The 12,257-nt window shown below is 43.4% G+C and overlaps 1 protein-coding gene across 1 annotated transcript in view; it reads right to left on the reverse strand.

Annotated features, from left to right (window-relative positions):
* The window catches only part of LOC308378698 (F-box/LRR-repeat protein 7-like), a 28,598-nt gene extending 16,745 nt beyond the window's left edge, over positions 1–11,853 (reverse strand). The window contains exons 1-2 of the mRNA XM_080855663.1: positions 11,719–11,853; positions 8,187–8,276 (exon numbers count right to left, since the gene is read on the reverse strand). Of these exons, the coding sequence (XP_080711789.1) occupies positions 8,187–8,276; positions 11,719–11,755 (127 nt within the window). The 5' untranslated portion in view covers positions 11,756–11,853. The remainder of the gene's footprint in view (positions 1–8,186; positions 8,277–11,718) is intronic.
* Between the last annotated feature and the right edge of the window lie 404 nt (positions 11,854–12,257).

Consider the following 12,257-nt stretch of genomic DNA (forward strand, 5'->3'; position numbering starts at 1 on the left):
AACGCAACGCACCATGCCAGCCAGGACCCTCCATGGACTACTAAGTAACACAGCGAATAAACCATCACTGTACACAGCCAGCCATGCATCTAGCTAACACTGACAAGAGTACAATAAACCATAACCCTACACAGACAGACATGCATCTAGCTAACACTGTCAAGAGTGCAAAAACATCATATGAGCTGGTTTATAATTGGCAAATGATAGAAACAATGCAAACGTTTACATTAGCTGATCTATTTATAGCGTAGGACTCGTCGTCACTTGCCATTGTCAAAGTTCAATGTTGAGCTGTTTGTGTGCTTGTTCGTGTAGATTCAGTGTCCTCAACCTAGCAACCTGCGTGGGCTTAGAGGCTGGGGAGAGGGGGGGGGGGGTCTCTAATATCTTGAATTTGGAAAGGAGTGCAGATTTTAAACGTGTGGTGTCCAAACTACATTTTGCTCCTTAAATATCACATTCCATTCCATGAAGGAGCTGTTTCTCAACTAAGCATTTGCATCAGTTACCTGAAACAGGCCTTGCCAATTTCTTCCAAAGCAAATAGCCAAATAGAAAAACCTCCACCACTGAAGTCTTTATCACTTCATGATACTTTAGAATCTAAAGACGTATGGAGAGACTGGACATGATTGGCCTCGTGCTGGGTGGAATGTGTCCCAGTTTAAGAGTGCTTCTCTTGGAGAAAGTGTGGCTGAGCAGGGGAACGTGCGTCTGGAGCTCAGTGCTGCCAAAGCAAACCTGACCCAGGCAGGCGGGCGGCACAGGCCCAGGGCTGAACCTGAACTGCAACCCAGGTGAAGAATGTGTAATGCTGAGTCGCACAGCAGATCAGCTGTTTAGAAAGAAGCGGTTTTAAATATGCCACGTTCAAATTCATTTAGGGTTTTATGAAGAAAAAGAATGTAGGTGTACAGTTAAAAGCAATGGGTCAGTACCATTTCCTATACGGTAAATCCAAAGGTATATCCTCATATACGTATATGGGATCCTCATATACATATAATGGTTCCTGGATCGGAGGTGCTGTGTGCCCACCATGTGCCCTGAGGTACAGACTGCATTTTGATTAGTTAAGTAGGGATGGTGGCTGCATTGGTTGTGGCTCTTTGAGAACATGTCATTACTTTGCGCTTAACAGGCCCTCAAACGAGTCTCTCGAAACATTAGCACTTGGCTGTGGTACAGCCAGACAGCCACCAGGGAGTTTCTTCTTTCCTTTGCGGATCCTATCTTCGACTTTGCATGGAAGAGGAAACATATTCTCAGCACAAATTATGAAATACAGAGAGGTTCAGTTCAAGCACTGGTGTGATCATATTTGTGTATATGCAGGGTGCGATTTGCCGGGGGGGATGGGGGGGATTTACCCCCCCTCTGGTTTTTACATCCCCACCTCAGCTGGATGAATTTCATACATGGGGGGGATAACCCTCAATTATTAAAAAAACAATGAAAAAACAGACAGGTTGTGACAGCGTTTTCTTACACTTGCTTACATCGCTGGCACTAACGTTCACCTTACCCGAACTGTCGGCATCTCAGAGTTCGCTGGCTTTGCTCATTTCCGTGTATAGGCTACTGTACAATGAATATGAAAATATTTGTTCACTGAATTAGCGAGTTCTGTCCAAAACAGTTGCGTTTCAGTTTCAAAGTTTCAGTTTCGGTTTCAGTATTTCAACGTGAATGAGAGGGAGCACAAGAATTGAGCGTCTAGCAGCGATTATCATATCATAGACATATATGATGCATGTATATGAAGAGAATTAGGCCTATTGCTTGTTTTTTTTTTCATGATAAAAAAAAAAAAAACATCCCCCCCTCTGGTTTTTGGACAAATCGCACCCTGTGTATATGCAATACAAAAGCCTGCACCAACTAGTGCTAGTAATTAGACAGTGGACCACAATCCAACATCTGTGGAGCTCTACTTGCAGTTTGCGACCTTTACACACATTTGTTGCTCCACCATGAGGGATGCTGTTCATAGTCATGACTCCTGATCAACAGCATGTAAATCATATGTCACTGACACTTTAAGACATACTGGTTAAGGATGTGTTTGTTTTTTAGGGCTGGTTAAAGCCAGAGAAGCATTTCATCTCTCGTTTAGGAAACAAATCTGAGAAGGTTCTAAATCATTCAGTGTCTCTTGTCTCTCTTAACCCTTCTTTCTTTCTTTCTCGTCTTTCAGTGACTGAGCGATTGTGTGTGCATGTGTTCATAATTCAATATAAATGTGTTGGATGAGCCATAGATTAGCAGCAAAAAGGCTTTCTGCTGAGGGAAATACTGACTTATGTTAAGAGCATCTGCCTCAGACAGCCTGTTCTTACCTGAGACACTAAATGCATTATATCTCTGGCGAAACAGGCTCACAAACTAAGCATGTTAAAAACAATTACCTCAGAAAGTACGAATCTTCATATGAATGTTAGGCACATAAGTCTCGTTTATAAGATCAAAACATGATGTATGGTCATTAGTGGTGGCCCATATTTCAGGATGTATAAAATGCTTCAGAATTCAAACTACGCAACCTTCTGTTTCTAAAGACACTGCATCATTTTCTCTAAAATGCTGAGATCCTCGTATATTGATCTGGATGTATCTGTGTTCACTGATGTAAATGAGGTCCTTCGCACAGCTGTACAGACATGTATTCACTGCTTTTGTCATTGTTTGCACTTTGATTTCATGCCTTGCATTCATTATGGAGTCTTCTTTGCCAAGACAGAAGCCAGAGACTGCTTACTTGACATTTCCAGCATTCAATCCATTCACATTCAGCCCTCCAAGGAAAATAAATGTCAAGTTTTAATATCCTACCATTTCGTTAACTGGAGCTAGCCACAGCTTGAGAACCGAACAAGCAACCATTGATTGCCGGTGAAAACGGTCCCCCCCATCCCCCAATATTGGCTTACTAAGCACTTCCAAAATTGCAGGCATATTAAGTGGTAGAGTTGCACTGAAAGTGAAGAGGGCACACAGAGCACTTCTAGCACCATATGCCTGGTGCCTCGTCCTCTTTCTCTCCTCTTCATATGAGCACACACATGCTCACACTCATGATCACACTCACACACATGCACACACACACACTCAAACATGAAATGAATTAATTTTTAGTGAGGCTGGCATGTTTCCCAGGCGAGCTCTCTGGGTCTGGGCAGTGGCCTGGGGGAGTGAGGGCGAGTGCTGTGGCGTAATGAAAACAATGCCTGCCTGCCCGCAGGGTAAAGAATCAAAACAGACGGTTCAAACCACACACTGCCCTTAAAAGCGTGCCATAAAGCCTGCTTTGAAACATATCTCCTTGCACCATCCACATGGTGTGTTTCCACATAAATCTGCCAGTATGCAATAACGGTAACAGGTGACGCTTTGTAACTGTGGCTGTTCAACACCTACTTCCAAAAGGCATCAAGAGTCCCTACAATGAACATTTGTTTCAAGACAGGGAGACAGAGACCAACCTTTTACAGTCCACAGCGTATACAGAATGCATTGTGTTTGCACATACCCACTCCATATCAGTGTAAGTTGAACTATGTCAAGTTGAAAGGTGGGGGAATCTGTTTCTACACTAACAGTGGCTGGTGCAAGGATGTGACAGTGATTCAAGAGTTCTGTTCACCTGATCTTGAATCATTTTTTATAAATTGTAAACCCTTCTACTCCCCCTGTGAGTTCGTTTCATTCATTCTGGTTGGTGTTTACATTCCACCACAAGCCAACGTGCAGGTTGCTCAGCGCCTGCTCGCCGATCAGATACTGTGTGTGGAGAGGACTAACCCGGACTCCTTAGTTATTGTCCTCGGAGACTTTAACATAGGAAATCTCACCCGTGAACTCCCCAAATACAGACAATTTATTAAATGCCCGACCAGAGAGGAGAACATTCTGGATCACTGCTACACCACAGTTAGCAGTGCCTATCATGCCGTCCCCCGGGCTGCACTGGGACACACCTTCCCCACCACAGCAGAGGCCTGCTCCTCTCCACAGCTGCCCGCCTCAGAGCACCCCCCCTTCTCCCCCACCACGGTGAAGACTCTATCCATTATGGAAAGGGACGTCTCCAGAATCTTTAGGAGACAGAACCCCCGCAAAGCAACCGGGCCAGCCTCTGTCTCTCCATCTATCCTAAAGCACTGTGCTGAACAGCTGTCACCGGTGTTTACAGACATTTTTAACACCTCACTGAAGTCATGTTACGTACCAGCCTGTTTTAAGACCTCAACCATCATCCCTGTCCCCAAAAAAACAAAGGTCACAGGACTTAATGACTACAGACCCGTAGCTCTGACCTCTGTTGTGATTCGAGCGGCTTGTGTTGCGGCATCTCAAAACCATCACTGACCCTCTACTGGATCCCCTGCAGTTTGCCTACAGAGCTAGCAGGTCTGTAGACGATGCAGTAAATATGGCCCTTCACTCCATCCTCCAGCACCTGGACACCTCAGGAACATATGCCAGGATCCTGTTTGTGGACTTTAGCTCTGCCTTTAATACCATCATCCCGGCTCTGCTACAGGACAAGCTTCTCCGGCTGAGTGTACCTGACTCCATCTGCAGGTGGATTACTGACTTCCTCTCTGACCGGAGGCAGCACGTGCGGCTGGGAAAACATGTCTCTGACCCCTGAACCATCAGCACCGGTTCCCCTCAAGGCTGCGTTCTTTCCCCTCTACTTTTCTCCCTGTACACCAACAGCTGCACCTCCAGTCACCAGTCCGTCAAGCTCCTCAAGTTCGCGGACGACACCACCCTCATTGGGCTCATCTCTGGTGGGGTTGAGTCTGCCTACAGGTGGGAGATTGACCATCTGGTGACCTGGTGTGGACAGAACAATCTGGAGCTCAATGCGCTGAAAACAGTGGAGATGATAGTAGATTTCAGGAAGAACCCAGCCTCACCCACCCCCATCACCCTGAGAGACGCGCCAGTTGACAGTGTTGAGTCCATTCGCTTCCTGGGCACCATCATCTCCCAGGACCTCAAGTGGGAGCTAAACATCATCTCCCTCACCAAAAAAGCACACCAAAACCTCACGCCACCAGAGCAGCTTCTTCCCGTCTGCGGCTGGCCTCATTAACAAGGCCCTGGACCCCAGCCCCCCAACACGGACTAGTCCTGAACTCTTAATTGCACACTAGTCCTGCATTTTCCATTTAATATATTCTGTACATTTTTAAATATATTTTATATTTAGTTTTTCCTATGATTAATAACTTAATATGTGTAATAACTAATATGTGTATTGTTTATTGTGTATGTTTATTGTTTGCACCAACGTCCCACAAAAAATTCCTGGTAGGTGAAAACCTACTTGGCAGTAAAAAACTTTCTGATTCTGATTCTGATTCTGATTCTGATTCTGATTCTGATTCTGATTCTGATTCTGATTCTGATGATAATGACAGATATTTTATTCCTGTTAACATCCACAGTTTCTCAGAAGGTGAATAAAATTACATTTCCCAGAAGTTGAACATATCTTGACCAACTGCTTAAGCAGTGAAAAAATGTCATTTTGTTGTCTAAAATATGTTATTGATGCCAAAGCCAAAGCGAATGATCTGTTTCTCTGCCAGGGGGTGGCAATGTTATTTTACTGTTATTTTGGAATCACGGTCCACCCAGATATTATTGTTGGAGTGAAAATCATAGCGTATTGTACCACACACAAGACTGATAAAGAAACTTCCCACCCACCCTGACAGGAAATCACTGCTCCTCTGTGATAACACTGCTTATGGGTTTGCAGACAGAACTATTATGTTTAAACAGCATGGAATTATTATGTTGAAAACAGGAACATGGAATGTGCTTAACTTGTCAGTCTTGTGTGGTCCATCATGCCCTACTTATTAAGACACACGTTGAGAACAACGCTGAGGGTAAATCAAGCTAAAATAACACACACGAAAACCTAGATTTTTCACAAATCTCCTCCATGGTAAAGGAATGGAACGGTCAAATATAGCATTATATTAATAATAATTATTATTATTACGTACGATATGAAAACAAATTCCATAGAGAATAGGCAAAGAAAAACCATGGCATTCTCTCTCTCTCCCTCTTTCATCCACACACAGTTAGACACAGACTCTCTCTCCCTCTTTCAGCCACACACAGATAGACACAGACTCTCTCTCTCTCTCGCTCCCTCTTTCAGCCACACACAGATAGACACAGACTCTCTCTCTCTCTCGCTCCCTCTTTCATCCACACACAGTTAGACACAGACTCTCTCTCTCTCCCTCTTTCAGCCACAAACAGTAAGACACAGACTCTCTCTCTCTCTCTCTCTCTCCCTCTTTCAGCCAGACACAGTTAGACACAGACTCTCTCTCTCTCCCTCTTTCAGCCAGACACAGTAAGACACAGACTCTCTCTCTCTCCCTCTTTCAGCCAGACACAGTTAGACACAGACTCTCTCTCTCTCCCTCTTTCAGCCAGACACAGTAAGACACAGACTCTATCTCTCTCCCTGTAGCTGTCGCTGAAATATATGCATATTTTCTTTATTTATTTATTAAAATATGTTTGTTTGTTTATTTGTTTGTGTGCTTGTGCATACTTAATTGTATTTTGCTGATGTGGAATTTTGATATTACATCGTAAGGACACCTGTACTGTACGTTAATTGAGTCAAATAGGCTACCATAGTCATGTGATCCACTTATCAACTAATAGCAGGGAAAATGTAAGTTTCGTTCTTTTGGAGCTAAGATATGCACGAAGAAGGACGTGCGTGAATACCAAGAGATTTAGCTGACCTTAACTTTCTGGTTGGAGTGCGCACACGGTATGTTTGTATGTTTTATTTGATTAGTAATGTGTTAAAAGATCATTTCGGAGTTAATTCATAATAATTTACGTGATATATGCTGATGTTAATGTGATACATTTGATTTCAGTTTTTCACGGTGGTTTGGAGTATGAAAGAGAGTATGAAAGCAAATAAAAACTCATCAACCATCAGTTGGAGGCGCGTGGTTCATCTTAACCAGGAGAAAAGTTTAGGGGCAGTTACACTCCCTCTTTCATCCACACAGTTAGACACAGACTCTCTCTCTCCCTCTTTCATCCACACAAAGTTAGACACAGACTCTTGCTCTCTCTCCCTCTCTCAGCCACACACAGTTAGACACAGACTCTCTCTCTCTCACCCTCTCTCAGCCACACACAGATAGACACAGACTATCTCTCTCTCCTTCTTTCAGCCAGACACAGTAAGACACAGACTCTCTCTCTCTCTCTCTCTTTCATCCACACACAGTAAGACACAGACTCTCTCTCTCTCTCTCTCTTTCATCCACACACAGTAAGACACAGACTCTCTCTCTCTCCCTCTCTCAGCCACACAGTTAGACACAGACTCTCTCTCTCTCACCCTCTCTCAGCCACACACAGATAGACACAGACTATCTCTCTCTCCTTCTTTCAGCCAGACACAGTAAGACACAGACTCTCTCTCTCTCTCTCTCTTTCATCCACACACAGTAAGACACAGACTCTCTCTCTCTCTCTCTCTTTCATCCACACACAGTAAGACACAGACTCTCTCTCTCTCTCTCTCTTTCATCCACACACAGTAAGACACAGACTCTCTCTCTCTCCCTCTCTCAGCCACACAGTTAGACACAGACTCTCTCTCTCTCCCTCTTTCAGCCAGACACAGTAAGACGCAGACTCTCTCTCTCTCTCTCTCTCAGCCACACACAGTTAGACACAGACTCTCTCTCTCCATCTTTCATCCACACACAGTTAGACACAGACTCTCTCTCTCTCCCTCTCTCAGTCACACACAGTTAGACACAGACTCTCTCTCTCTCTTTCATCCACACACAGTAAGACACAGACTCTCTCTCTCTCTTTCATCCACACACAGTTAGACACAGACTCTCTCTCAAGCTACTCTCTGGCCTCAGAGATCCCTCCATGTTGGACAAACACGGGGGGGGGGGGCTAATATTCTCTTGTCCAACAAGAAAAGCCTTCGGGTGTTTATTTCTGATGGGAGCGAGCGTTGAGTTTGTTTTCAATTTATGGTTATCCCAGGAACACACAAGTTCCTCCAAAAATAGTCTGTGTTACATAAAAAAAGGAGACAGGGAGGGGAATGTGGGCAGTTTGTCAATAATGAGGAGCAGATGCTGCCTTACCTTCGCTGGTAGCTGCATTCTTGGGAGGTTTGGTTGGTGTGTGATCTGTGCTTGAGCTCACGTCGGAGGAGACGCTGGAACTTCCCTTACCTGTGAGACGGAGGGACGCGTTCAGAGGACCACAGAAATGATCGGTGCAACAACATCACTTCTAACATAGTGTGGCAGTCATTGAAGGATCACAGTGAAACCTGCACCTGCATCAACACATCAGGGTTAAGCGATCCGGGGCGGGCTGGCCAAGACACAGTATTTGAACAGGTGTTGTAAAAACATCTACCTCGCTCCTTCTCAAGGAGCCGTGTACAGCTACTGTGAGACTGCCAAGTTCGTTCTTCTTTAAACTCCCCAAACTTGAGTCACTGTCCCTCCTTCCTCAAAGAGTGCAGTGATTAAACAATTTGGAATGAGGAAATAATTAGTAGTTACAGATGATTAGGGAGATTGTTTCGAACACATGATCATCCCAAATCCATTTTCGAACTGGACTGTGACATAATTACATGATAAACTCCTGGAAAAAGGAACACAAGTAACTTACATAGTTGTTGTCTTATCTGAGAGAAGTATCTGCATATAGTCCATTGCTCGTCTATTCTAGTCAGGTCAAGAGCACACTACTCTGAAAATGCATTTTAACTTCCTCCCTCCCTCTCTCTTTCTCTCTCTCTCTCTCTCTCTCTCTCTCTATCTCTCTCTCTCACACACACACAAACAGGTCTAGACTTAGGATAACACTTTTGAAACACCGTACTTATGACTATTCAGATCCCGTACAAAGCACTTGATGGCACTACTAGATATCTTCCGCTATTCAGCTTGCTGTGCTAAGATGGACCAGATATGCACTACCAATAGGCTCATTCAAAACCACAATTCCTCAAACCCAGATTACCACAGCAGTCGTTTTGTTCCCATTTCTGCCCTCCTCAAAAGGCCATAGTTTGAGCAACCGAATAACACATGGTCTCAGTCTTCCTCAGTATCACCATACTGATGACATGTTGCGGTGACATCATTGAGGCAGAACATCTGCTAATGCTTGTGCCTCCACTCCACAGTATGTGAGTCACCACTTCGCTGGACCCCAAATGTCCTCCAAACACCCAGAGTTCGGGGCAGAGAGGAGCATTTTGTTATTTTTTGCGTTGCTAAGGAAAGCTAATGCAGCCCTGGTCAATCTTTGAACGCCGTCCTGCTGGATGCTAAAATGAGGTTATAAAAGTCTGAAATGTGAATGTTTTTTATGCATTTGTTTTTTCAGATATCAATGAAATCCATTTAACTGGATGTTATGGTGACAGAACAACCTAAGGTTCAAATAAAAAAATCAATATTTTTTTAATATTCATAATCCACTTTTTTCAGGCCAGTGCCAGTACTAGTTGTAGAATTTCATTTGCCTGCTTCCTCAGGACCCTTATGATCAGTGATGTAAGGCCTGTTTTCTGCGCCTTATCCAGAGATGGGATTGATAGTAGAGTTTTCCAAAGCAGCAGGACCGCCTTTGGATTCAGCTGGAACTGTACGAGCTGAGGAAGATATGGAGGATCTGCTCCGCTCAGGGCCTGGGAGTCTTGAGGCAAAGGGGAACTGTAGTAGTCTTTCAGGTTGGGGTGGTTCTGAGGAAACAATGATTTTCATACCCATCGTGTCCAACTGCATGTTCGGCCTGGCGAAACAGGTGTCAAATCTGTAGAATCTGGCTTAAATAAGAGAAATAAGACCCTGACCACCTATAAAATAAACCTTGGCTTGTGTGGAGTGTTCATATAATTTCTGACCATATTGCCCTCTTGTTATGCTCAAACCTCTGCACAATCACATTTAAGTGTTGGTATTAAGCCTATTTGATTACCCTCAAATCACCAATATACTTTGAGAACTTCTGTCATTTTTCCCTTGGTAAAGATGGATGTGTGGCCACTGAGCTCAGAGTTGGAGCTGTCATTTTCTAGTCTAACGCTCTGAGGACTTGTGCAGGGTCACTGGTGGCCTGTGAAGGACCAGGAATACCATGCATTCAAATCAGAGGTATCCAGGTGTGCTACTCATGCACTCACATACAGGGAGGGAGACACAACCTACCCATGTCAGATTGACATGGTAATCAAATAACACTATTGATTGTGAAATAAAACTTAAGATTGCTATTCCATTTATCCTGCCTTTCCGTAATTCATCGCAGCACAATCAATCAAATCATGGGCCACTCTATTAGATCCAACCTGTTGCCCAAAATAGACAGCCAGGCACATTTTCTGCTGATGGTAATTAGTTAAAGACATTTAGGCATACATGAAGTAAGACACCACCATCATCTATCAACTATTCTACTCGTGGTAAGGAACTCTCAATCATGAGGTGGCCAACTTGTCTTGTCTAGTAAAAATAAAGATGCCAATATGCTAAATCAGAAAAAAAAACTACATTACAACATGTGGTCTGTTATGAAACTTAATGTTACAGCTCTTGCACCTAAAACGTCTGATTTATACTTTGCATTAGATTGAGTCAATAAAATCCTCAGGTAATCCTCAAGTCATAAAGTGGGTTGGTTTATCTCCTACAGAGCCGCAAAATAATTGTATTATGTTATTTATTGTTTTATTATAATTTGTGATCTCGGTATCATTGAAAATTATGGCTATCCTCAAGGTCATGAAACACTTGTGATCCCCTATCAGTTAATCAAATGGTTAGCTTCTGCTTCACCTTGTGAATTTGGTGACTCATTAGCTAAGAGACTTGCTTTAGAGTCCATTCAGTTAGCTGTTTGAAGCATATTTTAGAGGTATAGGCCTAATGGATCAATTTTTATCTTGTGAGAAAAGAGCTGCTTTGCCTTGCCAGTCCTTTGTATCTACATAGGAAGCCATATATTACACTGCCAAAACACTGGCACTAGAGAGGGCCTTCTACATTTTCCTGCTGCCTGGCGACCGTCGTAACTTCTCCTACACCTTGGAAAGGGAAGGTATGCACAGCTTGTTGCAATCTGCAACCTAACCACTATGTGCCACTAAACTCTAGACACTGCGCCTTTAAGGTATGCATCAAGGTACAAATTAATTCAGTGTGACTGACACAAGGTTCCAATGTTTCAGCAGGAAAACTGAATTATAATTTTCAAGGGAACAAAATGACCCTAGCATTTACCTGCTTTGTTGAGTAACCTCTGGCAACATGTAGGACAGACAAGGTGTGCAAACATTTGCAAACAATATTTTAAGCACCTGGGATATTGTTTCGCTATGTCTCTTATTTGAAGACAAATGGGGAAGTGATAGCAGTAAACAGACGTCTCAACATATTCATATATCAGAAAAAGCACCCCATATTAGTGTTGCTTTGCTACGGCTTTCTTTCCATTCTTTAGTTTAAACTGCGATGGATTTGACAGGTACATCCTTTTGGCTGAGCTTGCATGACAAGCAAATTCACTCCCGTTCAAATAATGTGATCAACACTTTAGGGCAGGTTGGCGAAATCAAAGGATTCAATTCCTTAGGGTTTACAGAACTATACTTACCCTCACTCTCACTGTGCTTCCCATTGTTCGCACCCATCCTGATGAATACATAGCCCAAACTTCACTTAAAACTCAGGGGTATCCATGAGGCGGTCATCCAACGACATAGGCACAGTCAAAATAACAATACAAAAACATATGCATCCATTAGGAAACGTACTTGACGTTCGTTTGAAGTCCATAAAAGCACATAACAGGAGAGACGCAGTTACATTGCGCATATCACTGAATACTCCGATTAGCAGGGACAAACGCACATCGTCATGCAAATTGTTTTTAATGTAGGTCTGTACAGATGAGAAAAATAAGCACAATCCAAGAATATCTGGAAGAAATGTAATAGGCAACGCAAATACGGCGCACTGACCACATCCGTTAACTGAGCAAGTGGACTAACTTTTGCCGAAGTCTGCTTTTCACAAGTGAGATGACAATTTGCGAGAAGATAGGGGCAGGACTACACTTAAAGAGACCGCGAACGTCCTCCAGATATCCCTTCACAAGGATAGAAATACATAACAGACCTACCTTAACCACAA

The sequence above is a fragment of the Sprattus sprattus genome (assembly GCF_963457725.1).
Source record: "Sprattus sprattus genome assembly, chromosome: 17".
Classification (NCBI taxonomy): Eukaryota; Metazoa; Chordata; class Actinopteri; order Clupeiformes; family Clupeidae; genus Sprattus; species Sprattus sprattus.